General features: G+C 41.1%; 14 protein-coding genes and 1 non-coding gene across 15 annotated transcripts; 9 read left to right on the forward strand and 6 right to left on the reverse strand.

Moving 5' to 3' along the window:
- Positions 1-165: 165 nt before the first annotated feature.
- On the reverse strand, positions 166-1,302 carry FOA43_003016 (uncharacterized protein; the record flags this gene model as incomplete). The annotated part of the gene is made up of 2 exons (XM_038923295.1): positions 166-1,221; positions 1,276-1,302. 2 exons carry the CDS (start codon positions 1,300-1,302, stop codon positions 166-168), a joined length of 1,083 nt encoding a protein of 360 aa, XP_038779223.1.
- A 178-nt stretch (positions 1,303-1,480) lies between these two features.
- On the forward strand, positions 1,481-3,091 carry FOA43_003017 (uncharacterized protein; the record flags this gene model as incomplete). Its single annotated transcript, XM_038923296.1, has 1 exon — positions 1,481-3,091. One exon carries the CDS (start codon positions 1,481-1,483, stop codon positions 3,089-3,091), a length of 1,611 nt encoding a protein of 536 aa, XP_038779224.1.
- A 118-nt stretch (positions 3,092-3,209) lies between these two features.
- Positions 3,210-5,579, forward strand: FOA43_003018 (uncharacterized protein; the record flags this gene model as incomplete). The annotated part of the gene is made up of 1 exon (XM_038923297.1): positions 3,210-5,579. One exon carries the CDS (start codon positions 3,210-3,212, stop codon positions 5,577-5,579), a length of 2,370 nt encoding a protein of 789 aa, XP_038779225.1.
- A 35-nt stretch (positions 5,580-5,614) lies between these two features.
- FOA43_003019 (uncharacterized protein) lies at positions 5,615-10,306 on the reverse strand (the record flags this gene model as incomplete). The annotated part of the gene is made up of 1 exon (XM_038923298.1): positions 5,615-10,306. One exon carries the CDS (start codon positions 10,304-10,306, stop codon positions 5,615-5,617), a length of 4,692 nt encoding a protein of 1,563 aa, XP_038779226.1.
- A 132-nt stretch (positions 10,307-10,438) lies between these two features.
- Positions 10,439-11,032, forward strand: FOA43_003020 (uncharacterized protein; the record flags this gene model as incomplete). The annotated part of the gene is made up of 1 exon (XM_038923299.1): positions 10,439-11,032. The coding sequence occupies one exon, from the start codon at positions 10,439-10,441 to the stop codon at positions 11,030-11,032; it is 594 nt and encodes a 197-aa protein (XP_038779227.1).
- A 136-nt stretch (positions 11,033-11,168) lies between these two features.
- Positions 11,169-12,002, forward strand: FOA43_003021 (uncharacterized protein; the record flags this gene model as incomplete). The annotated part of the gene is made up of 1 exon (XM_038923300.1): positions 11,169-12,002. The coding sequence occupies one exon, from the start codon at positions 11,169-11,171 to the stop codon at positions 12,000-12,002; it is 834 nt and encodes a 277-aa protein (XP_038779228.1).
- A 55-nt stretch (positions 12,003-12,057) lies between these two features.
- On the reverse strand, positions 12,058-13,299 carry FOA43_003022 (uncharacterized protein; the record flags this gene model as incomplete). The annotated part of the gene is made up of 1 exon (XM_038923301.1): positions 12,058-13,299. The coding sequence occupies one exon, from the start codon at positions 13,297-13,299 to the stop codon at positions 12,058-12,060; it is 1,242 nt and encodes a 413-aa protein (XP_038779229.1).
- A 666-nt stretch (positions 13,300-13,965) lies between these two features.
- Positions 13,966-14,955, forward strand: RFC3 (Subunit of heteropentameric Replication factor C (RF-C); the record flags this gene model as incomplete). Its single annotated transcript, XM_038923302.1, has 1 exon — positions 13,966-14,955. The coding sequence occupies one exon, from the start codon at positions 13,966-13,968 to the stop codon at positions 14,953-14,955; it is 990 nt and encodes a 329-aa protein (XP_038779230.1).
- Positions 14,956-15,105: 150 nt separating this feature from the next.
- Positions 15,106-15,797, forward strand: FOA43_003024 (uncharacterized protein; the record flags this gene model as incomplete). Its single annotated transcript, XM_038923303.1, has 2 exons — positions 15,106-15,110; positions 15,143-15,797. 2 exons carry the CDS (start codon positions 15,106-15,108, stop codon positions 15,795-15,797), a joined length of 660 nt encoding a protein of 219 aa, XP_038779231.1.
- Positions 15,798-15,838: 41 nt separating this feature from the next.
- On the reverse strand, positions 15,839-16,732 carry FOA43_003025 (uncharacterized protein; the record flags this gene model as incomplete). The annotated part of the gene is made up of 1 exon (XM_038923304.1): positions 15,839-16,732. One exon carries the CDS (start codon positions 16,730-16,732, stop codon positions 15,839-15,841), a length of 894 nt encoding a protein of 297 aa, XP_038779232.1.
- Positions 16,733-16,999: 267 nt separating this feature from the next.
- FOA43_003026 (uncharacterized protein) lies at positions 17,000-17,413 on the forward strand (the record flags this gene model as incomplete). The annotated part of the gene is made up of 1 exon (XM_038923305.1): positions 17,000-17,413. The coding sequence occupies one exon, from the start codon at positions 17,000-17,002 to the stop codon at positions 17,411-17,413; it is 414 nt and encodes a 137-aa protein (XP_038779233.1).
- A 36-nt stretch (positions 17,414-17,449) lies between these two features.
- Positions 17,450-19,246, reverse strand: FOA43_003027 (uncharacterized protein; the record flags this gene model as incomplete). Its single annotated transcript, XM_038923306.1, has 1 exon — positions 17,450-19,246. One exon carries the CDS (start codon positions 19,244-19,246, stop codon positions 17,450-17,452), a length of 1,797 nt encoding a protein of 598 aa, XP_038779234.1.
- Positions 19,247-19,468: 222 nt separating this feature from the next.
- Positions 19,469-22,154, forward strand: FOA43_003028 (uncharacterized protein; the record flags this gene model as incomplete). The annotated part of the gene is made up of 2 exons (XM_038923307.1): positions 19,469-20,897; positions 21,007-22,154. The coding sequence occupies 2 exons, from the start codon at positions 19,469-19,471 to the stop codon at positions 22,152-22,154; spliced, it is 2,577 nt and encodes an 858-aa protein (XP_038779235.1).
- Positions 22,155-22,230: 76 nt separating this feature from the next.
- On the reverse strand, positions 22,231-22,303 carry FOA43_003029. The gene has a single exon. It is a non-coding gene; the product is annotated as a tRNA-Ala (tRNA).
- Positions 22,304-24,562: 2,259 nt separating this feature from the next.
- FOA43_003030 (uncharacterized protein) lies at positions 24,563-25,975 on the forward strand (the record flags this gene model as incomplete). Its single annotated transcript, XM_038923308.1, has 1 exon — positions 24,563-25,975. The coding sequence occupies one exon, from the start codon at positions 24,563-24,565 to the stop codon at positions 25,973-25,975; it is 1,413 nt and encodes a 470-aa protein (XP_038779236.1).
- Between the last annotated feature and the right edge of the window lie 56 nt (positions 25,976-26,031).

Below are 26,031 nucleotides of genomic sequence, written 5' to 3' on the forward strand. Positions count from 1 at the left end.
TGGTCAATGTCATGAGGTTAGTCAGTGCATATGACTCCTTCAATGAATACCTCATGGCAGAGGTGCTGAACTTACAGCCTCGGAACTGCCTCTGCGATAACTTGGTTAGATACAGCGACTATGTCTAGTCACCTCTATATTATTCCCTATATATAATATCCCTAATTACATTATTATCTCCTCCACCTCCATGCCACATTCCATGCATCTTCTCTTGTAGAGATGGGGGTCATCTCCACCCACCTTTACTGGAGCGCTCCAGTCATGCTGGTGCCTAACTCCTTTATCACCCCTAATCTTCCTTGTAATCTCCTGAGCACGAAGCTTACGTCGCATCTGATTCAATTTGGTATTGAACTTCTTTTCTCGTCGGTTCTTTCTCATTCCTTCTCTCTTCAACCATTCCTTATCAAGATTGTCTACTCCTCCCCATTTTTTAAACGCATACTCCTCGATCTGATACCGTAGAAACAACTGCATCCTGGAGAATGTACCACTATGAGGGTTTTCTTTTACTATTCTCCGAAACAAGTCTGTGTCTGCCAACTCCGGCTCTGTCAGAAAATAGTCCTCTTTGCACTCTGTTTTAGTGAGCAACGAGTACTTTTCCGGAAACTTCTCTTCACATTTCCGGCAAACTCGACATTTGAACACTTCTAAAAGCTTCTTATCTACATCTATAGATCCACATTCAAAGCACGTAGGTGCATTTGCTATATCTAATGGAGGAGGTGCAGGTCCGAGAGGATTTAGTGCATCCTTCTCTTCCTGTTGCTTCTTCCAGTCTTCCAAAGTCTTCTCCTCAGCCTCTATTGAACTATTTCCCTTGTCATCTGATAAAAAACCTCCAAAAGTGTCCTTCATCGTCGAGAAATCGTACTCAATATAGTCCGATTTCCTAATAGATGGCCGTATGTATTGGCCGGGCTTCCTCGGTAATGCCTCAATATGCTTCGCCTGTTGATGATGAGAAAATCGCACTTCATCTAGAATGTCTGGCTTATCTCCTCCAGACTCCATCACCGGTCCTTTCTTATTATTCTTATTCCTTCGTTCTTGAGCATTCAGTGTATTTCGCTCAATAATAGCACGCTGAGCTGCCGTTAACGGATTTGCTACCACATTTTCAGCTGTCGTAGCTGATGTAACTTGTCTACCGGCATCTTTGATTCTTCTTTGCCTATCTCTAATACGCTCTAGAGCTTTGGCTCGATTTTCCGCCTATTTCTTAGTTAGTAAATTCAAATTACCAAGGACTTTCCTCAGAGTACTTACAATCTTCTTCTGTCGGTCAAAATTCATCGAATCCAACTAATCACTGCTCTTCTTGTGACCTCTCTTAACTCCTAATCTATCTAAAGTCGCATTTTTCATCTTGTCAACTCTTCGCGCTTAAAAAGAACCACTTCACTCATTACACCATTTCACTTATTTCACTCACTTTGCTCATTAGTCTCTTTTACCTACAGCCTCATCAAATATGGACAGACCTTCTACACCGACAGGTTCTGCAAGTCAATCAAATCCCCTTTTGACCTCTCCAACCTCTTCACGAAGAACAAAGAAGAAAGTCATATACAGTGATCGCTATATACCCAGTCGTACTGGTGTCGATCTTCAAGCTGCCTTTACATTAAATCATGACTCTCCCTCTTCTAATTTGGCTGCTCATACTTCAATGATGATGTCATCTTCATCCTATGCAGCTGACCTGGAGGTTGCAGACAGTGAGCTGGACTCTCTGAAGATTCAGGAAGCCAATAGAAATTTCGACGCTGTTCTTAAATCAGAACTTTTCGGTGATAGACCGCAGTCTATACCGAGTCAGCAGGCCACACCTCCTGGTTCGATGGGCTCCATTGGTTCTATGAACTCTGCTGCCTCTATAGTTTCGATGACTCCAGATTCAGTAACAAATTCATCTCCTTCTCGTGATACTGCTTCTTCTATACCAGTTCCAAGGACTCCTCGTCAGAATAGAAACATGTTCACCTATCAGTCTCCTTCTAAATCACGTCCATCATCATCTTCTCTCACTGTTAATAACGAACTCTATTCTTTGAGTCCTGTTGGTGCAAGTAGCGAACGTATTCTTCTGTCTCCTCAAAGGAAGCCTAGAGCAATACCTAAAGTACCATATCGTGTACTTGATGCACCGGAATTGGCGGACGATTTCTATCTCAATTTGGTTGATTGGGGGTCTCAGGATATCTTGGCTGTTGGATTAGGGTCCAGTGTCTATCTATGGGACGCTTCTACAGGATCCGTCAATCGTCTGTGCGATTTGGGACCAAGTGATAGTGTCACATCCCTTTCTTGGATAGGAGCAGGAACCCATTTGGCCGTGGGTACAAACTCCGGAATTGTAGAGATTTGGGATGCATCTGCATGCAAATGTACTCGTACCATGACTGGACATGCTTCTAGAGCATCTTCTCTTGCCTGGAATAGACACATACTTACGTCGGGTTCTAGAGATCGTACTATATTACATAGGGATGTAAGAGAACCTGCCCACTATATGAAAAGACTCGAATATCACAAGCAAGAGGTGTGTGGTTTACGATGGAACGTGGAAGAGAATAAGCTTGCATCAGGAGGCAACGATAACAAGCTCTTCGTCTGGGATGGTGTTGAAGACAGGCCTTTATACAAGTTTACAGAGCATCAGGCAGCAGTCAAGGCAATAGCATGGTCACCACATCAAAGGGGTATTTTGGCTTCTGGTGGAGGTACTGCAGATCGCCGAATCAAGATATGGAATACAGTGACAGGACTCAAAGTTCATGATGTTGATACAGGATCTCAAGTGTGTAATTTAGCATGGTCCAAAACTAGCAATGAGCTCGTTTCTACTCATGGTTACTCACGAAATCAGATTGTTATATGGAAGTACAGTACAATGCAGCAAATTGCATCGCTTACAGGACATACATATCGTGTTCTCTACTTGGCTATGTCTCCAGATGGCCAGACTATAGTGACAGGGGCAGGAGACGAAACGTTGAGGTTTTGGAACGTTTTTGAAAAGAATAAGAATGAGCACAACACATCCTCGGTTCTTCTTGATTCCTTTATGCAATTGAGATGAAACCAACGTAATATAGCATAGTGTATAATAGCCAACTAAATTAAATCAAGTTGAATTGAATTGAATCAAATTAAATCGAATCCTTCGCGATCAACTTACCTTTGTTTCATCCTTTAGCATGTCACGTAAACCGATATTTACGCCGATATTGGCCTCATCCAAGGTTCCTATACTGGTACTTATTACTGGATATTGCCATAAGAAGTTTCCGAGTCGAAGCATTCCTCCTATTTTGTCCACCTTAGTTGAACTTATAGAAGGAGGTAAGGAGGCCAATAGCACCACCGATGAGGACATCGTGTCGGTGTTTTTTCCCTCGTTGAACAAGATTCTCGATAAGATTGAGAGGGCAATCGTTGAGTTTGTGTCTAGTGACGAGAGTCGTGAGCAGAATGAGGCACATAAAGATACTCTTCAAGTACAGAACTATGTGCTTAGAAAATTATGGAGTATCGAAGACATCGATAGCTTCTACTCGTTTCTCAAGGAGAGTCAGAATCTTCTTGTCGGCAAAGTCCCCAAGAAGAGCAGTACGAAGCGTTTATATTCGTCGAGCTTTCTTGGCAAGTTTGTCTCCAACATCTCAGTGGCAGCCAATATTCTTGGTTTTGAAGAGACGATCAAGCTTTGGACGGCTTTTTGTGATTATAGACAAGAGAGCTACGAAAGATGGACCATTCAGGCTCGGTGTGAACATATCCACTTTAAAAGCAAACAAAGTGAACATGATTTGCTTGTTGAAGAACAGATTACCGAGAATCTCGATATTCCAGCAGCAGATCCTGCTCCCGGTGGTGTTGAAGTGTATTCCCAGGTTGATTTGGCTCAATTGCTTGAATTTCAGGTACACAAGTTGCAGATATATGCAGGCAAGGTGCCAAATTCGCTCAAAATGATCCTCTTGTCCATGTCGGAGTCTCAAAGGAGTATAGTTCCATCTTCATACTACATAGATTATCTTGAGTACTGGAAAAGTGGCGATTACGAGGGTTCCTTCAATGCCCTACATCGCTATTTTGATTATATGATGTCCAATAAGCAGCAACTTTTCTACCACTATGCTCTTCTTTCGCTTGCAACTTTGCATGCCTCATTTGGTTCCGATGATGAGGCATTGAGGGCCATTGACGAGGCTATATTGGTGGCTCGGGAAAACAAAGATTTGGACTGCTTGAACTATCTTTTGACGTGGCTTTTTGACTTCTTAAAGAGTCGTCCGGAACTTTCAAACAAGCTCACTAGCCAACCTGGAAGAGAGCAGATTCTTCAATTTTTGAAGTTGAAGACAAAGGAGAATAAAAATCAGGTTCTCCAGTCCATGGCATATCAATACGAAGCAATTAAACAGATGTTAGAAGGATTTCCTCTAAGGAAAGTTCTCAACAATCTTACGAGAGCCTTCTATATTCTATTGAACTTGGATTCTAGTCTCAACACAAAGCTTTCATTTGCTAGGGCATGCCAATTGGCTGTTACTGCATGGAGCCGAGTTGGTATTCCTTCTATGACCCGTCTATACATTAATGCTGCTTTAGAGTCTGCCGGTTCAGATATAAGCATTTTTGATGAGGTCGAATTGTCTCTACGAAGAGCCAATCTTATGTATCAATCAGGAGAAACAGAGGCTGCCTTCAAATTACTTGAATCCTACGAACCTCAAGTTTCGGGCGAGGCTGCTCTTATGAAGTCCTGGCAAACAAGATATATGATTCTGAAGGTTGATTATTGGCTGAAAAAATGTAGATACAATCAGGCATCGATTCTATTGGATAAGTTGAGGTGTCAGACATGCGAAATCCAGGAGCACGAATTGAAATGCGAGGTTAACTATCAATTGGCTTGTTTCCAGGAAAAGGTTGGTAATGCCACTGAAGCTATTCAAATCATCTCGAGGGAACTTTCACATTTGAAAGAGCATGAATACTCCTATAACAATTTTTGGGCCATTCAGTTTCAGATATTGTATGCACAGGTTGTTAAAGAGCATTCTTCTTCTCCTGAAAGAGCTTTGTCTGTTCTACTTAGTTCCTTAAAAACGGCACACAAGTCGTCTCTTTTAGTTCTCATAGTAAGGGCAACGTTGCTCTTATGTGAGCTATTGCTCAAGATAGATCCAATCAACTCCGCGGGTGATGTTAACGAGATCCTAAGGAATGGTATGCCTAATATACTTATGATAGATAACTTGTGGTTGTCTTCCCAGGCCTACTATCTTCTTGCGAAAGTGGCCACGATGGTTCCAGTTGATAATCACCAAGCAGATCAGCAGCAGATGAGAGCTACGCTTGATCAAACCATGTCGTACTTGCAGATTTCTCTTGAGGGCTTCAGTAAATTGCACGACTTTAAATGGATTAAGAAGACTTTACAGATTCAACAGTCTCTCTCTGAACTAATGCGCGATTCAGAGCTCTCTCATAGCTGCCAGATGGCCATGAGCAAATTGGACCAGCAGATACAAATGGAAATGGCTTATGATTCTTGCTAATATACAGATATAATAAATAGAGACAACTTCTTCATCTACCAGTCAGGTAGTTGGCTGAACTGATTGCGTGAGCTATGTACCTGCCGAAAGGCCTTCTGTCTGTCAAAAAATACGGAACAGTCTTTACTATCGCAGGCCAAATACTCACTAGGCCGGATACTGTTACTGTTCACGGTTCTTCGGGTGCAAGCATCGCAGATCGTACAGATATCTCTAAGATGCGACTCTTGGAATTTGAGTCTGGATTTCAGCTCCAACATGGTTTGAGCCTTGTTCTTGTTGCATTGATCGCATAGTAAATCATTCGTTCTATTCACTGGATCATTACAGCAAATGCATGATGTTGTTCGGACATTCAAATTCCTCAATTCAACATCTCCGTAGGATATGTATTTAGGCATCTCGTTGTACCACCTCCTCACGTCGATTCCAGCCAAATTGAATATTCTTTCTAAGGGAGGAATAAGAACTTTATTGATGTAGTATTCGGTATCCAACTCTGCAGTTTCATCATTCAGGAAATCAGAGGGTGACATACATCTCTCTCTCAAAGGTTGATCGTTGTTACCCTTCTTGACTACATAGAATACCCTTTCTTTATACTGGGGCTCTGCTCTATGATCCTTGGCCATCTTTTCCATGCTGACTCGGGCTCCAGGAGGAATGTAAGCTTCGTTTTTGTAGGTACCAACACGGACTTCTTTGGCGAAAAGAAAGTCTTTCAAGTTCACCTTATTTCTTATAATCTTAGTAAATTGGTCCAACACATACGACTTCACTTTGGAGACATCCATAGTCTCAAAAAGAATGTTTATAGCCTTCTCAACAATCTTCTGTTGGGCAGGAATGCCATCCCTTCTGACGGTTTCGATTCCTTTGGCATCAAAGTCAGGAGTTTCCTGCTCTTCGTATTCATATTTCCATCCAATGTACCTTTTTTTACTCACCAAAATGCACGGGTGGTACACCTTCTCAAACTTCAACTTGATAGGAGCAGGATTGATATCGGTAATATGAGCGGCCATCTCTTTTCCCAATTTAAATGCATCCTTCCGTGTCTTTCCTGGCAAATAAATGAATAGAGAATCTGTATCACCGTAGACTACTTTTGCACCCCATTTGGGATTGCCCTCAATTTCTGAGATGGCTCTTAGTAATGTCTCTCTACCCGAAGAGACGATAGCATCTGCAAGAGCCGAATGAGGCATTCTTCCGGAAAAAGTGGCCGATGCATAACCATATGTAACATTGGCTATCATTTTCAATGCTAACTGCCTGTTGTTGTACAACTTGTTCAATTCCCGGTCGTCACGAAGCTGCCTCATGGTATCTTTTACCAATATTCTGGCATCTAAGATCTCTGTGAGCATTTTGGCCATCAAAGATTTACGGACAGATGGTTTTGTAAACATCAAACCATTAGGAGAGAGCGTGACACTCTCTTGTAGACATTTCAAGAGGCCCTCGGGTAATTTTTGAGTGATAACTCCTAGCTTTTGGTTTCTTTTGGGGTTGAATCCCCTCAATCGTCCTAACAGGGTAGAGAAACAGTAATTGTAAGCGATAAGAACGGACGGATAAAGTGACTGAAAGTCTAGAACAACCAATGGACTCTTGTACAATGCACTTTCTGGCTCAAGGATCAATGGAATGCACTGGAGAGGATCCTGGTTAAATACCTGCTTCCTTGAAGGTGAAACAAGAATATAGTCCTCTGCTTTGGCTAGACGAACAAGCAAACTTTCCACTTTAAACTGCGAACCTCTGTATATAATGGAGTTGAAGTCGATTCCTAATAATCTTGACTGTTCTATGACTTTCTCAATGATTTCCAATTGCTCAACAAGCCGAACCTCCAATCTCAATCTCTCAACATAATAAGATAGGGCACACGACAAAAGTCCCTTCTTATCATCACAGTACCACTTGGTCAATACTTTGGGGCTGAAATGAGGTATACGACGATGAAGTACTTGGAATACTGCATTCTCAAGAGAGTAATTGCCTAATCTAAGCTCGCCTCTCAATGTTCGCCAAAAATTAAGCATGTGGCGACCAGTAATACGGATACCAGAAGCATGTCTATATCCCCATGAATCTGCAGCTTTATTGTTGTGTTTACAAGCAACTCGGGAAAAACGAACAGGAAGATCCACATCATAAACCTTCTTGAATCGCTCGATGATATATCCCCAAGATGAGCTATGTATTTCATATCCACCAAGAATATCAGGATCTACAAGTTCCACTAATCCTACTAATCCTGCAATCATGCTTTCCTCGTCCTCGAAAGAGCTCACAGGTATTCCAATAAGATGATCCCAAGCAATATTTGTTGTATCATCCACCACAAACACTCCCAAATCCTCTATGTTGAGCGGATTAAGACTATTGTCCCTATCAAAGTGCCAAAATATGGCAGCAACAGAGTCCTTATCGGGGTCAGGTTCGAGGTTTTCTCTCGTGTTGACATGAATTTCAATTGTAAGCATAACCAGCTTAGAATAATTTGTATTCTTTCTTTCCACAGGAGTTTCGGCCGATGAATACTTGTATGCTTGAAGTTTCTGAGTCACTGGCTCTATTTCAGAGTCAAGTAGCTGCGATTTCACATCTGAGCTTTTATTCAAACACCAGTGTTCTATGTCTTTGTATTGAGGAGGATGCTTGGAGTATGACCAGATGCTTTGTATGTTATACCGAGTATCAAAGGACACCTCGTTAGAGGTAATAGTACCTACCGATTCGTACGGCGGAAGTCCTTGAATATCCAAGCAATCAAGCTGAAACTTCTTACCAGCAAAATAGAACGGTGTGGAGTCGTAGTTATCTCTTTTAGAGAAGAAGGGACCAGTATAATTGATCTTCAGCATTCCATAGTCATTGTCAAAGCTATTCATAAAGTCATCGTTTGTATTGTATCTAGGAGCTTCCGTCTTAGGTACAAAAAGGTTCTCTTGATGCTCCATATCATTAAATAAGGAATAAATATTGAAGCCCTGACTGGGGCCAATGGAAATTTGAGAAAATGGAGGTAACATCTGATGAAAAGAGCTATCAATATGTCCTTTTTGAGTCTGTGTTTCTTCAAAAATATGCAGATCGGTATCCTCAGCATCAACCAGTTTATCTTCCTCAAGCGCTTGGTATAATGACGTATTCATATCGTTTATAGATATATCTTTTCCTTCTTCTGCATCCATATGAGTGTGAGATGCTTCTGGATCTTCTGGATCTTCTGGATCTGCTGGATCTTCTGGATCTCCCTCTGGATCTCCCTCCAAGTCATCCACAATGACAGAATCAAGAATATTTTCACCCAGTTGAGAGAGTTGAAAGGGTTGAGAGGGACGACTGCCTACAAATCCATCCTGAGATAGAAAATTGGCTGCCGTTAGACTGCTTGATGCCTTCATCAAGTCTAAAGTCAATGTATTCGGCTCATATTGTAATTTATCAACGCTTTTGAAACTTGTAGGATAATCGTATAGCCATGGATACTGAGAAACTACACTCTCGGCATCCAATTTTTTATCACGACCATGGTGCCCATAAAAAGAGTCTTCAGATAGCTTGGAACAGTATTGAAGTAGATCTTTCAATTCATCGATCTCTACCCACTTCTCACCGCTGAATGCACGCTCTTGTGTATTGTCAAAGAGCTTTAATTTAGGATCATTGGGTAAATTCCTCTGCCTTCTCTGAAATTTCACATCTGATAGTAACGCTCTCGTAGAATTGATGTACTTTTCAGCGGTCAAGGAACTGGGAGTCTCAATAAGTCTGTCATGAATGACCCTTTCTTGCAATTCGTTTCTATTAATGATCCAGGATGCTGAAGTATCTAATTCCAAAAGAGATCTACCCATTCTGGGAAACTCTTCTGGGTCAAGCACATTCACATAGTTTGGTCTGACCAAAGTATTCATGTAGGCAGATATGAACTTGATTAGATCACCGTTAATCTTGGCCTTGTTAAATCTACAAAAATCTGTATCAAAGTAGGTCTGATAATCCTCCCTGTTCTTGAGCTGAATCAACGGATATCTCCAGTAAAACTTGGATAATGAGAGCCAACTGCAACTATAACAGTTGTAATCCAGCAAGAATTGGAAGGTATAGGGGATATGAGATTCAAATGGCTGAATCTTACGAGAGAATATGACACCATCACTCAAAAGACGACTAAGTCGGGCGACATATCTGGAACTAAGAAGACTAATTTTGATGAATGGAGTAAATCCAACGGCATAGTTATAAAACGGGACACCTTTAACGATGGATAGATCAGCCAAAAAGCATCCAGATGAAGCAGTAGGCGGCCTGTTCTGCCTGTTCTGGCCCTTTTCAGCAGCTTCTGTATCGTCACGTCTATATGAACTGGACAATCTCCACTCTATCTCATCTTTAAATCTTATAAGCTGTTTGTTAAGATCATCAGTATTCTTCGGTGAAGAGCCTGTAAAGGGAATGTATATATAAGGGAAAACGTTATGAATATGCAGAAGACAAGTATGGCCAGTGGGTAATTTTCCAAAGACTCTTATTATGGGAACGTGTGGAAAAGTAGTAGTGGTCTTATCACATATACCGTTTAGGGAGAACTGGGTCTTATCGAGAGATGAAGGTAAGCACTGATAAGAATCATAGGCAATGATTTGGATTTTGAGCTGACTGGAGTCGATGGATGAGATATCAAAGGAGGAGGAAGCAAAACTGGTGCTCATGACATGAAAAGAGAGTACATACAGAAAGCATTAAGAGATCAGCTATATAAGAGAGTCGCGATGAAGCATTATGATTATATCCTTTTTATGAGTCGTTTGTTCTTTTTTGAATAGTAAGTTTAGAATTGTTTGATGCAGACACAGACAAAGGCGACGGTATTGATTCGATTCAAAGAGTCCAGAAAGGAGTTGACTGAGAAAGGAGTGATACTTGAAGAAGATAAGGATAAGGATGAAACTATATGGACTACTGATAAGGTTGAAGAGATAAGACAGGTATTGGCTGAGGTGGAGGACAAAGAAGGTGAATTGAAGGTGCGATTTGATTTTACAGAGCTCTGTGAAAGGCTAAATATTGATAAGACCTCGATATATCGGAAGTTGGTGGAATTATATCATGACAGGAGAACTATCAAAGAAGAGAACCAGGCCGCCGAAGAAGATGTAGTGGTTGTGGCTGATCCACGCCCCCTTATCAAGCCAAAGATGCAACAATCTTTTCTACAAAGACTCCAGGGACTCAAACTTGGTTCCAGTTCAAGTGTTACTAAGATACCAATTGTTGGGGAAGAAGACACTGATAGCAGCGAGGTGGATGACTCATCAACCAGCGTTATTAATATAGCTTCTGCTTCAATGTATCTACATCGGTCTCAGCTTTTAGGCAAAGCTGGCTCTAAACGGACCACTGAGTCCAATGAATCCCTTGATCCACTGCTCGAATAGGCTGAAGTTGAACAGCAGCTCGTCAATCGACCCGTCGATTGTTTCCAATATTCCGGCATCCCTTTTTCAGCTTCGCGATCTTTTCCGTAGACGTCTGTCTATCAGTAGTTCATCCTGCTCACCGAAGTTCTCGCCAATGTCACTCCGCAAAAGCTTATACACACACTACAATCGGAATTCCTCGTCCACGACAAGTTTCCTTAATTATGTGGATCAAGGAACTGGAGAAAAGCACTGGGTCAGAGATTGGTACGATCCTCCTAAGGTGTCCAAGGAAACAAACCTTCTGCCTAAACAACAGGGTGGACTTATGACGAGGCATACATCAGGCCTGATAACTCCGATGGAGTCAACTCCACAACCCCAATCTTCTGTTTCTGTGTCGCAATCTCAAACGCCTCAGCCTGTGGAGACTTATGGATTCAAAGTGAAGACTTGGGTGATAACTGATGAGTTGGTGGATAGAAAAGACTGCCAAGACGATGAAACTGACACTTTTATTCCTTTATCAGCTCACAAGTATATGGCTGAAGATACCACAGTGAAGCAATCTACAGGTGGAGAGTCTGGATTGACTGAAGCAGAAATGAAGTCTGCTGTTGGTGGTCCTGGTGTTTCCAACAGTTTGTTTTCCAGTAGTGCTGCGCAGGAGTTTAAGCAGAATGGGGAGTCTTCTGTGGCTGTCGCTGCTACTTTGGATGCTTCTGCTACTCCGGCTGTCGCTGCTACTTCGGATGCTTCTGCTACCCCGGCTGTTCCTGCTATTTCGGATGCCTCTGCTACTGCTGCCTCTGCTACTGCTGCATCTGCTACTCCTGCATCTGTTACTCCTGCCTCTGCTACTCCTGCATCTGCTACTCCTGCATCTGCTACTCCTGCATCTGCTACTCCTGCATCTGCTACTCCTGCTGTCGCTTCCTCGGTGAATGTCACCGAAAAAGACATTGATGGAGATGTCGATATGCATTAATCGATTTCACTGTGTAATATATTAAATGGTACAAAATGGCGTAAAATAAATTCAGCTACTTGTCGAAACGCTGCCTCTGCATGATTTCAAGGTTCTTTCCTGTCTTATGCTTCTCTTTGACATGTCTCAAGTATTTAAGAAGTCTGTGTTCGTTTCTGTTATCGCGTTTAAACTTCTTCAAGTTCACAAACTCCTCACAGTAAGGACATCGAACCACTTCTACAGGTGATTTATCTGTAGGTGTCAGGGCCCAGCCTCTGATTTCTGGATCTTTGACAAGTTCACCATTGGAAAAAATCCCGTGATATTGAATCATGTGGTGCAAATAGTTAGAATCATTCCTTTTATAGTACATTTTTTCACAGTCATTGGCAACATTATCAGTAGTAAGTTCACAGTAGGGGCAGAGTGCAAAGTTCCCTTGGTTAGAGCTTTTAATGGCTTGTCCTGGTAAAGCAGTGAATTTCTTATTCACTGCAGGCTCGTAAAGGTTAGTGCGGAATTTCTTATTCCGTTCGTAGATGGCAAGTGATTGGGGACCATTCAAAAGGCTGAAATTTCTGTATTCAAGACCATTCGCACGCCTATAATATGGTAGCTGATTATATGGGGTGACTGGCTTTTCAGGTAGTATTCCAAGAAAAGTATATTGGGTAGCTGCGAAATCCTTATTACTTTTTTTGGAACGTTTTGACTCTTTAACCTGAATTCTCTTTTTCTGGCTAACGTTTCTTCTCTTATAGGACTCTTTTTGAATGTTTTCTTGTTTAGTGTCCGAAGGAGATAATGTGCTTTGAACCATTGTACCAATTTGTGCCATTTGATTCATCTCGTTAACCTGAGTAGCTGCTGCCAGAGGAGTAATTGGAGATATTAAATTCATCTGTCTTATGATATTTGATTGTTCAAACTGTTCAGAAGACTGGTTCTCGTATAGGCCTTGAATCTGGCCAGAACCCGAAGTTGCAATATAGTTTGGTTCAGGTTGAATCTCAGCAAAAATAGCTTCCTCGATTTGTGCCATATCACCTTCTGTGATATGAGGAGGCGCTATTGGCTCTGGAGGAGGAGATCCTTGTGACTCAAAATTGGAGTCCTGTTCTTGCTCGTTTTCAGAGGGATGCTGTTGCTGAAGTGGAGTATTGTAAAGATTGTAGCTGTGGTTCATGTCTGCTAACTGTTTGAAAACGCTACCTATCTCAGGAATTAATATTGTATTAGTTCCAAATATGTCTGCAGGTTCGTAGAAATCAAGATCAGTAGCTGTTGAAGTGAGTTCTGTTTCTGGTGTTTGCATCTTGTATTGCTTGTACAAAGATGAACGAGAGCCTGGTATCAACAGAGAGAAGTAAAAGAGGAAAAGGGTTTAAATGTATTCTTTTCTCCAGCAGTATCCATTTTACTTTAAGTTTCCTAAAGAAGTAATATACTGCAACATTTGTGTCCTGCATAGCTTTTATTATTGCTGTGCATTCTGTTGGTTGCAAACTCCTTGAATTGGGATTTGCTCTTTTTTTTTATGTTAGCAGTATCTTTGGACTGTTTAGAATGGGCCATACTCTGGTAATAGAACAGGCCTATCTTGTAAGCAAACTACAAGGATATTAAATCTTACAGAGCAGAATATGGACTAAAATTTAAATCCTTAGTGAAGACGTCAGCGAGTGATGCTAAAACCCGATCGTTGCAGGGGGGAAAAACGCACTAAAGAGTATAGCTCAGTAATCTACCGTATTAGCAAATGTGATTACTCCACAATTAGGTCAGTTGATTAAAAGCAGATAATTCTTGTTAAAAGAAGAGTAGTGAGCTAATCCAAAAGGGGAATGACGTGGGAGACAACTTTTGGGGTGCTAGCTACCACCACTTACATCCGTACACCGATTATTAACCTCTGACGCGAAAACAAAAGCGCGTTAGACTTACTACTACTTCAACATTGGGTCTCTTTCCTCAGCACGATATGACGAATTCTCTACATGAAAATCTTCCTTGGGTGGAGAAATATAGACCACAGAACTTGGATCAGGTTTATGGGCAACAGGAAGTTGTTCAAACAATTCGAAAACTTGCCAAGGATGGACGTATTCCGCATATGCTATTCTACGGACCTCCAGGAAGTGGCAAGACATCCACGGTGATTGCATTGGCAAGAGAAATATACGGGAAAAATTATAAAAATATGGTGTTGGAGTTAAATGCCTCAGATGATCGAGGAATTGACGTTGTAAGAGACAGGATCAAGAGTTTTGCAAGTACTAGACAGATCTTCAGCTCTGGATTCAAGTTGATTATCTTGGATGAGGCAGATGCGATGACTAGCACGGCTCAGAATGCGTTGAGACGAATTATTGAGAAGTACACTAAAAATACAAGGTTCTGCATTTTGGCCAATTATGCACACAAAATGAATCCTGCATTAATGTCCAGATGTACGAGGTTTCGGTTTGCTCCGTTAGCAGATTCGGCCGTGGGGAAGGGAATTCATGTGGTGGTGAAGGAAGAGAAGTTGAATCTACCGGAAGAAACAGAGAAATGTCTCATTCCTTTGAGTAGAGGCGATATGAGAAAGGCGTTTAATGTTCTTCAAGCTTGTGCTGCAGCCCTTGATGAGGAAGGTGATCCCATAACGATAGATATGATCTATGAATGTGTAGGAGCCGCCAAACCCAAATCTATAGAGACTGTTTTGGATGCTATTATGAAAAACGATTGGACTGATGCCTATGGTACGATGGATAAGGTGAGGAAAGCCGAAGGATTGGCATTAATAGATCTCATAGAAGGATTCGTTGAGGTGCTGGACAAATATCAGCTTAAACCATCTACGAGGACGAGTATATTGGAGGGATTGGGAGATATTGAATACGGAATATCCAAAGGTGGTAGTGATAAGATCCAAAGTACTGCGGTGATAGGATGCATCAAGAGTTCTTTAGAAAATGAGCAGTAGCACTAAATGGAAATGGCACTTAAAATGGCACTTAAAATGGCACTAAGTAAATGGCACTTATTATAAATGGCACTAAGTAAATAGTGAGAGTGAAAAATTATCACCATCTTCTATCTATTAGTTAGTTCCTTATCCCAGTAATCATGAACAATGCAGTAGAAGAACACGATGCTATGAAGAAAAGAAGACAGGTCCTTGACCTTGACCTTAATAATTATTTGAAGGTGAAGGGTAAATTGATTGATCTGATTAGTATGGCTCGAACGAATGAATTGGATAGTATAAGCGAGCCAGAGTTGGAAGGTATACAGAAAGAGTTGAATTTTATATCGTTCCGCTCAAAGCTCAATGCGAAGATGGATGCATTGATGTGTGTTAGGTTGGTTCAGGAGTATGAACAATTTGATGAAGTTACAAGTACCAAATTTATGAAGCAAATAGATGAGCAGGTGATACTAGGGAAAGAGATTGGAAAGAATGTTCAGAGAGCCGAGGAGCTGCTTTTGAGACGAAGGGAACTTAGCGATATTGTGGCCGACTATATGAAGAAGTCCGGTGTGATAAGGTTAAAGAAAAAAGAGATAGAGGAGTTATTTGGAGACGAAGTGGATAGTAACAGTGTGATCAAAGGTGGAAGGCTTTTAAGTAAAAAATCGGACGAGTATGAATTTCAGATAGAGAAACGAGCTTCATTTAAGCAATCCTGTAAAGAGTTACAAGAGAGTATTGATGAGAAGATAAATAGATGTGAGATGATGAAAAATGATATCGAACAAGTTAAAGACAGTTGGAAGACCTTGGGTGAAAAGCTTTTAAGAGTGGTAGAGATCTTGAAGAACTAGTTACTTATAATAATAATAATATTTACATGTATGTAACAGGTTTACTCCTTGATCTCCTCCTCGGTAAGGTCACTCTCGGCCTGTTTGATCTTGTCATCAATAAATCCTTGAACAACTTGGATCTCCTTGGATCCAGGAATCACTAACTCGCTCTCTCTATATTCGTCAATCTTTTGACATGCTTCTTTGACTCCGTCTGCAGTGGCACTTTCTTCAAACACAGTATAAATCTCTGCAATGTCTCTTAGTTTTCCAATGTCTTCTCTTCCAATGCTGCTTGCAAACTTCTCATATTTCAACTGTCCAATATATCTCACTCCTTCAAGAAACTTCACATCGACAATCAATGAGGTGTCCAACACATCCGGAATTCCAAATATCGCATACTGAAGTCTCTCCAATTTATTGTACCATTCGTCTGTCTCGACATTCTCCTCCTTTAAATAGTTGTCCTTAAACTCATCCAAGTACTCGTCACCAATCACTTCAAACTCTGCCTGCGCATTGCGTACAGCCATTTCTCTCTCCGTTATCACCTGTCTAATATGAATCATAGTCTGTCGAATCTGTTCGCTGAGTCCTTCAAACTCTTGTGATCTCAAACTCTCGATCTGGTCATATACGTGCGACTCTCTATAGAGCTTATTCCTTTCCTTTAAGCACACGTACCATAACGAATGGAGGTCTTCAAATGATTTTCTTCTCAATTCTTGAACAGTCCATGCTCTTCCTGTAAATGTTATCTGTTCTGGTGTTCTCACAAACGATTTGTCCTCAAAAAATTGCCATAGTGCATGATCTTCTTTTATTTCAATGTTATCGATAGAAGGGACAATAGGTGGTCTCAACTTGATGTGTGGAGAAATCCGATATTGTTTTCTGGATCTTGCCAAACTTCTCGCACTTGTACTGAACTTTGCCAACTGTTTAAACATCGCCACCATCTAAATAGTCCAACCTGATGTCTCTTGTTCAACTTGGGTCTACCAAAAAATTTTCCCTCCTCAATCAAATAGAGAAATCTCATGCGCCACACATCAAACACACCGTAGTTATAAACTCGCCACATCCACCACTACCTTTGGTACTACTCAGTATATCACCTCTTTATGCTTCCGGCTGGTCGTAGATTGGCTTTTCTGTCCAGGTTTGTGTCCACTTTGAAAAATGGGACTCATATGAAACCTTTTAAGGCCAATAAAATGCCTCCAAGACCCAAAGTTGCAGAATCAGAGATCCATGAGAAGTTCATTAAAGGAGGATCGGGTAATGGCGGTCAAAAAATCAACAAGACCAACTCAAAGGTCCAACTAACCCATATTCCAACCGGCATGGTGGTAACCAGCCAGGCTACCAGGTCACGAGACCAAAACCGTAAGATTGCACGTGAAATATTGGCCATGAAGCTCGATGAGATCGAAAATGGCAGTCACAGTAGAGCCCAATTATTATTGGCCAGAAAGCAGATGGTGAAAAGAAGAGCTAAAAGGAAGACCAAGGCCAAATATAAGAAGCTAGATGAAAAGAAAGCCGAGGAGAATACCGAAAAACGGAAGCAGAACGAGCCATCCGATCGCATCAAAGACGAAGACGAAGAAATCATCGTAGTTAAATGACTAGAATACACATACATATATATATACAAAGATACGCTATAAATTGATGGAATGGGACTTCTTGAAAGCTGCCACTTGGATGTTAAAGTCCTCTTCTCCATGGTACGCTTTGAGCAAGTCGTTAAGATGCTTGTTCTTCAGTTCTAACCAGTCAATCGCTTTATTCGACCAAGCACCTGGACTTATACAGAGAAGTTCCTGTCCGTTTGTTTCCACATACCTTTTAATTGATTTTTGTACCAACCACTCTTTAGATCCGCATCGATATATGAGAAACATCGCATAATACTTCTTGACACCTACTTTGTTGAGCGCCTTGAGCATATTCGATGCTGTTAGTTCCTCCAATTTCAAAGCGTTCGCCACATCTGTTAGGAAGCTATCCTTTCTAGGAATCACTTCGTCAAGGTCTATCGGCTCTCCTTCCTTCTCATAGAATTTCGCAAACGTTGCTTCACGGAAGTATGTTGTAGGAGTATCCACAAACCTTGTAATCGACTCTGGTGCTGTTGGTTCTGTGGAATTTGAAACCCGTTGGCGTTTGGAAGGAGGTGCCTCGTTACCATCCTCTTTGTTTTCGGTCCAAGCCATGGGCGTGAAAACGTCAAGGTTCTTACCCTCGAGTTCTGGTACAAGAATGGTATCAATATTATCATCAATAAACTGATCCTCGTCAGGTATGTTGGGGAAATAGAGCCTTGGACCGTCCGTTTTGCGCAGACTACGACGTGCTTTGATCCAGTCTCGGTTGGCAGAGTTGCTCGGTAGGGGATCGTTTCCCTGCTGCTTCTCCATTATAAAGTACTTGAGATAGTTGGCCACTCCAAATATAGCCAAGTAATTCTTGAATCTTTGACGCCACGATTCTGGACTATGCTGAGGAAACATAGCTCCGTATTTGTCAAAGAAATTTGTAGGGAAATAGACTGTTTCAAAGCCCGTGCTATTAGGTTTCGGACTAAGCTTTCCGTAGACTACTTTACAAAGGCCAAAATCGTCAGCCGCTGTAAATGGCTGAACGCAGGCCTTTATCAAGAACGACCGCACGTACTTACCGTCCTCGTCGACCAAGAGCTTGTGATCTTTATCTGCACTGTAGACATATCCCACGTGATACTTAAGTGTTCTAATCCGCTCTCGTAGCGAAGCAGACGTTCTTTCCCGCTTTTGAAAGAAACTCAACTCGCAAATCTCTTTGTAAATTTGATGACCTTTAAACCCTAACCAGGGTCTCTTCCGGATTTCCTCTAATAGAAAGGCATCTTCTTCTGGGGTGAAATATTTCACACCATGATGTTTCGGGAACACAGCCGTTGCTTTAGACTGTTGAACTGTGGGTAGATCAGCACTAAGGCCGGATTCTGCACCAATTGGAGGGGGGTCGCTGTTTGGCACCTCTGTTGGATATTCTGGATCAATGTCTAAAAACGGATTGACCTCATCGTCATTATTATCGTTGTTGCTACCATTCTGCTTGGGCTCAACTTGAGGTTCCGCCGCTGTAATTTCTTGCTGTTGAAAATCCGGCTCTGGAGGAGGAGCATGGATTAAATAATGGGCAAAATCCATCTGGATACCATTGGCTACTGAGTCCTCAATAGCCTTATAGGAGTAGATATGGGCATCTTTTAAATTCTCTGGAACATCATATCCTTCACTGGAAATGACAATGCATTCAAGGGAAAGATCATCCACTACAGAGCCACCGTGCTCGACCACCATTTGAATCAAATCGTTGTTAGTGTCAAGAGGGGGACACAAATAGAAGTCATAAGGTTGATCGTCTTGGCCGACAAAAAGCCGATCTCGAATGGGGACTTCAGACGCACTCATTTAGTAACGAAGGATACAAACAGCAAGAGGAAGCAAGAGGAAGCAAGGGGAAACAAGGGGAAACAACAAGAGGAAACAATGGAAGGTATACAAATTAATTAAGAGAAGAAAACTTAAATCATCTCAGAGATGATCGACTTCTAGTCGCGACTGTAAGTGTAGTACTAAATAGGAGATGGCATACTATTAACGTTAAGGTTCTTATATCTTTATAGTCTAGTAATGGTTAAAGCACGTTCTTTGTCTCCTGCTGAAAGGAATCGCCATAATATCAATCGGATAAACAGTGGGTCGAATGGTATTCAAGAAAAAAAGTCAAGGTCCGGATCTCGAGGAAGATCTCACGACAGGAATCAAGGTTCCAGTCGAACCGAGATATTGGGAGATAGCTCTTCGGAAGATAATTTACTAATGACAACACACTCACCATCGTGGCAAAGAGATTTTATCAGAGATAAATCTCCTCGGAGAAGAGGTGAATACTCATCTCTCATTGGTGGGAGTAGGAGTCGAGATCTTACACCAGCCAGATCTGCCAGATCTGCAGTAATATCGGGAAGGCCAATAACAATTGCAGAAGGTGAAGAACTGGACCAAAGTGAGCCGCTCATTTTGCCTGTTTTCAGCGCCAGTTCCACAAATTTGAGAGTTCCCGATGAATCACAGGCCAACGTAGTTCCATATCCGGCCGAAGAGATTGACACCTATGCTTTACCGGATGGTCAAAGGCAGAGAATTCATGAAGAAATTGAAGATGATTTTGATAAGGAATTCGATCGGGATATTAGCTCTAATTTAGGAAATCGGGTTCCTCATAAAGCATCGATACGAAGGAAGATTGGAGTTGACGACAATGAAACTGACGACGAAAATAGTGCCAGCTCCCAAGGATCCCTGTTAGATGCCACCATAAGTAACAATGGTGGCGACCCTTTTACTGAGACTTATCAGTTGGAAGATCTTCAGCCACATGAATCTTCTCAGGAAGATTCCAGTCATCCAAAGCCTCGCAACTTTGTTGATCTAGAGAATCAGAAGAAGAATTCGAATCTAGCAGATCAGCAGCCTATGAAAGAAGCCAAAGATCTTGTCGATCAGTATATCGGTCGAGGTAGGAGTAGATATAGAGATGGATCTCATAGCTTGTTGGTTTCTGAACCAGGAGACGAGAGCGTTCCTGAAGATGGTATAACAGGGTTACCTCGAAAGGTGAGATCAGGGGTTACGTCCAATCTAATGAGGCTCAATGAACCTGATGATGACTATGAAGATTACAGCGGCAGTGAATTTTCTGAACCGATAGCTAATAAGCATGATAAGAGCCACAGCCATCAACTTCATCATCCTTTCAATAAGATCAAGCCATTTTCTTCCTCCACTTCGAGTCTTCAACCGATTTTCTCCAAGAAAAATCATAGAAAAGTGAAATCCAGCTTTGATATGCCGTCGTTCAGTCGTACTCCATCTACCTTTGACCATAACGGACAGCGAAGTCATAGTGCGGATCGAATGGCCAAGATGTTTGATCTCAGACATCGGTTCAAAAGAAAACTAGGTCGTGATACTAGAGCCAGGATTACTGTCCACATTGCAGACATTTTACAAAGACAACGATTTCTTTTGACACTATGTAAAGCTTTTATGGGCTATGGTGCTCCTAATCATCGAATGGAAGAATATCTTGAGAAAACCTCCACTGTTTTAGAGATAGATTCTTCCTTTGTCTACTCTCCCGGGAATTATCATTGTCTCGTTTGGAGATCCTTCCACTAAAACTTCTGATGTTAAAGTCGTCAGAGTATCTCAAGGTTTCAATCTTGCTAAGCTCGACGATGCCCATGAAATTTACAAATCTGTGGTTCATGATAGGATGGGAGTCGAAGAAGCTTCCCAGAAGTTGGATCAACTTCTGAACATAAAGTCACCTTTTAATCGTTTCTGGCTGATTGTTTTCTACGGTCTATCCAGCAGTTTTATTATTATTTGGTTTGATGGCTCCTTTAGAGATATGGCTCCCAGCTTTGTTATGGGATGTATTGTTGGATTTTTCCAGCTTGTTATTGCCCCAACATCATCCCTTTATTCTTCTGTCTTTGAAGTTGCAAGCTCCATCTTGCTTAGTTTTATAGGAAGAGCTATTGGTTCTATAAATCACGGTAAGCTCTTTTGCTTCAGTGCCATAGTTCAGAGTGGTTTGGCCATGATTCTTCCTGGTTACACTATTCTTTCTGGTGCACTCGAGATTCAGAGTCGATCCATCGTCTCTGGAACCGTGAGAATGTTTTACGCAATCATCTTTTCCATGTTTCTTGGATTTGGTATGACTTTGGGGTCTGCTCTTTACGGCTGGATGGACAAAAATGCCATCGATACAACTACCTGTAATGCGGGATCGGTTCTTCATCCCGCCTGGAACTTCTTATTCATTCCTGCATTCACTGTCTTTGCTACCCTAGGTGTCGAAGCACGTTTTTCACAGCTTCCTGTCATGGTAATCATTGCCTGCGGTGGTTATGCAGTTGACTATTTCTCTGCCAAACACTTTGGAATTACCCAGTTCAGCGCTGCCCTTGGTGCATTTACCGTCGGTTTGTTGAGTAACTTATACTCCCGATTTGGTATGCCCTTCCGTAGGCTCGGTTACTGCAGCTCTGCGTTTACTTCAATGTATCCCGGTATTATAGACTTGGTTCCCGGTAGTATTGCTTCCAGAAATGTGCTTGCTGCTGGACTAAATCAGCTTAAATCAGTTCAGGCAAACACTACTACTAGTATTTTGGATAGTAGTACGCTGACCTTCGGTATCACCATGATCGAGGTTTCCATAGGCATTTCCGTTGGTTTATTTTTAAGCGCCATTTTTGTTTATCCTTTTGGCAAGGAGAGAACTGGTATCTTTAGTTTATGATTACTATATACTTCTTATGATTCCGTTAACGAACTCTAAAAATATGCTAGATCCATGGGTACTAAAAATTCAAATTTGGACGAGACAGGAATCGAACCAGTGACCTTCTGCTTGCAAGGCAGACGCGCTACCAACTACGCCACACGCCCAATTACAAGAATGTTTCTGCTTAGGAATAACATGATGTTATACTTTTATTCAGATAGAAACATCTGCTTTTGAGTAGTTGCTTGACTTTTCTCATTATGTCATTTAAACATTGTTGATTTTCAGACCAATGGCAGCAAAAATGTAGTAGTTCTAAAATTTCCAGAAATTCGAATCCTTTTTATCTACTTTCTGGTAACATAGTTCTTTCGGTATTGAAAACACTTGGGGAATCAGAATGAGAGCTTTGGTGTGTCATTATTTCGTGCTGTTTTTACGAAACATCTTATGAACAGGAATTTAAGGAGGGTTGATAAATATTTTTCTGCTTGGATGCAGTATCTTCATGAATATTAAACCATTCTGCAAATCGGGAATTTCAGACTTTATAAGCTTATTGTGACTTTGTGTTCATTCATATGTGGTGGTGAGAGACCTTGCTACGAAAGCTGGATAATCAAATAATCATCAGAAAGGAATTAAAGATAGCGAGGCACATCAAAGCAGACAACGCAATTATTGAGAGTCTTTCTAGGTGGTTATATCGTAGAAAGTTAAGTGGTGAGGGAAATCTACTCATTTGGACTCAAACTTTCAACCTGAAAAGAGAACCGTTCAAATATTTAGAATCCTTTTTGAAACTATTGATTTTAAAATTTATAGGTTGAAATCTGGAGCATTGCTTACTAAGAGAATCTTGGAACCCTGAAGAAGCACTTTGCAGTCATCTAAAAAGGACTTATTGGCTTTGATCGCGTTATGCACATGAATCTCCAGATGCTGAAATACTTACCAAAGGATACGTGTATCTTCAAAACACAGGGACGTACTGCACCCCAAAAATTGATAGGCTGTATAACTACTACAAACATCCACGTGAAAAGATAAATCCAGTGAAATATCGAAACTTCAATCTGCATTATCATACATGCATATGTTTCAAATGGACATGCGATGAGAATCGATGATCACATGAAAAACACACCAATATCTTCACAGGGTTCATCTGATTTTCTTTGTGATGTCCCTTTTGGACAATTCCCTTTTGAAACTACCTTATGAAACTATTCATAACGTGCTTCTCCCTGTTCTGTTTTAGGCTACGCTTTTAGTTCGTCAATGCTGTGTTCTCCAATCTGCCGGGCTCTTCTAGTGAAATGTACAAAGGGCCTGCTCCGTATGCTCGATCCGACAGAGTTTAAGAGCAAATGCAAGGTGGCTAGTATTATCAATAATGGTAGATGCGGACAATAATAAACTTGCAATTCCACGCCATGCTGACTCTTAGACGACCCTAAAAAGAATATGCGATCTTAGTCTTGCAGCCAGCAGAAATTCCTATTAGGGCAGTATCCATTTTGGGGCTTGAACCCGGTGAAAGAAATCGTCGGGTCATTTTGAGGGGAAAAAGAAAAGAAATCCCACACAATTTGCTTTTGACTCGCAGATTGATGTGCGTATCAATGTTCTATTTTTTAGTTAATCTTTTCACCGCATTCGATTACATATTAGGAGCAAACTGATAGCTAATCCCTATAGGCTCTTATAATCAGTTTCAAACCTGAAGAAGTATTACTATTAACTTAAGAATTTTTTGTCGAAGACACATCCAACCCACTTCTGTTTAGGGGTTCTTCCAAAAGGAAATAAAAGGCTTTGCATTAGAAGAAAAAGAAAATAAATAAAAAAAGGAATTTCCTTCTGTTTTAGGGATAGTAAACGGAAAAAAGTAATAAAACAAGTAACCCTGTTCCCCTTGATAATAAACTCAAACCTTGCAAAGCTCACGAAGAAGAGTAAAACAAACCAAACTTTTAATATCTGGAAAGGGCGAAGAAATCCTTGACCGCCCATACACTTGAATCAATTTATAAAATCTAACTCAAATATAAATCTGCATGTGTTTCCGTCAGTAGCTAAGCCAAGTATCTCCTGATGCACTACCACCCTATATTTGTGACAGGCCTTCGGATGGATTAATCAACTCTACCAACAATCCATTATGTAATGAAATCACACTTTTCTTCTCCTTGAATAATCGTCCAGTTTGGTTTTCTTAAGCGAACCAGATGGCATTCTACTCCAACTACGCGCATTCTTTTTGGCCAAGGAAAAAAAAAGAACCGATTTACTTAAAGTTAGCGTTCTCCTGCTGCCCCTAGAAGACAACAGAGACACCCTAGTTGATTTTATATTTGTAGCTTCAAAGTTTTTCTTTTCAGTTAGAGAGTGTCAATTGAATTGATACACAATTGAGTGAGATGGACCAATCAGGAAAGCTTCCGAGAAAGAACGATTCGAAAGATAAGGCAGATGAACGGAATCGTCCTTCCGAAGACCTGGGAGGTTCAAATGATTATCAACAGATTGAGGAATCCCCAAACATGAACGTGAGTTATAACACATCTACCAGCAAAATTTACCCCAAACAGACTGATTCCAACAGTTTACATTCTCCAATTGAGGGGCATCCGGCCAACGAGAATTTAATGAATGATGAATATGACGAGGCAATGTCAATATTGACGGAAGGTCAATTGGGCTGGGAATCCGAGCCAGCCTTGGATTCTAATCTGCAAGCATCGGTGTCTACTGTAGGTGGAATTGATTTTAGCACAAATTCTCCGGAGTTCGTTCCGTATGCCAATCCAAGAGCACACGATTCAATTACATATCAGGAGTCTTCTAACATAAAGAGACGAAGACAAAAACAAGCACAAGGAGAGTTGGCATATGTTGCCAGCGACACATCCATCGTGTATGGAAGAAATGGAGAACTCAGCTTGGATAAGAATAGCTCACCACCTACAGCATACTCTCGTTTCCCGGCTTTTACTGTACAGTCGGAATCCGATTTGCGTGGCCTTCAAGAAGAAAGAGTTGGAAATACTGTTAAAAATGCAACTATTGCTACACATACAGAACAGGATAAAAATAATTTTGCCAAACTTCCTTCATTGGTAAGAGGAGCGAGTTTGGGAAGGTCTATGAAAGCACCGTTGACACCACATCTAGGACCGGGCTTTAAATATATTCGATGCCAAATTGAGCTCATCAATGCAGAAGAAAATTGCATTTGTTTTCCTCCCTGGACACCAAGAGAGCAGGATGACATGAGAAGAATTGTTTGCATTATTAGGAAGCAGACAAAGAATAAGGTGCAGGGAATCTTTGAAATTGTTCCTCCGGAGAGTCAACAATCAAGTGAAGAATGCATCGAAGTCTCCTGCTTACGGTGCCTATCCTCAAAACGTTATCCCAGCTATGATAATGAACATATAATATGCCAGTTTGAAGAAGAGGAATCAAAGTTAGATAACTGCTACTATATCACAAGCGTTGAAGTTGTTAAAATTGTCAAATTCTTAGCCAATCTACCTCATCATCTAAGCAAACGAGAGGAGAGAAAAGAGAGTGGAAGAATTCGATCAAATCTAACTGCTTTTTGGTTAGAGAAGCCAATCAATTCTATAAAACTTGAAGATGGTGTTCGAAGCGGTAAAACTAATGCTGACTTTAAAAATGAGTTGGCCGGGAGAATCATTGGATATCAAACAAGGAAACCAAGGGATTTTGATAGGTACGTGAGGATACTAGAGTGGAGGACATTATCCTTTGCTTTAAGAAGAGCCATGAGAAGTTACTATGTAGAAGTGAAAGAGGAAACTCAATAAGAAAAGGGAAGGTTCGACAGATCAGATGAGAAGGTCTAAAGCAAGATCTTATCTCA

This window comes from Brettanomyces nanus, chromosome 3 (genome assembly GCF_011074865.1).
Source record: "Brettanomyces nanus chromosome 3, complete sequence".
Lineage (NCBI taxonomy): Eukaryota > Fungi > Ascomycota > Pichiomycetes > Pichiales > Pichiaceae > Brettanomyces > Brettanomyces nanus.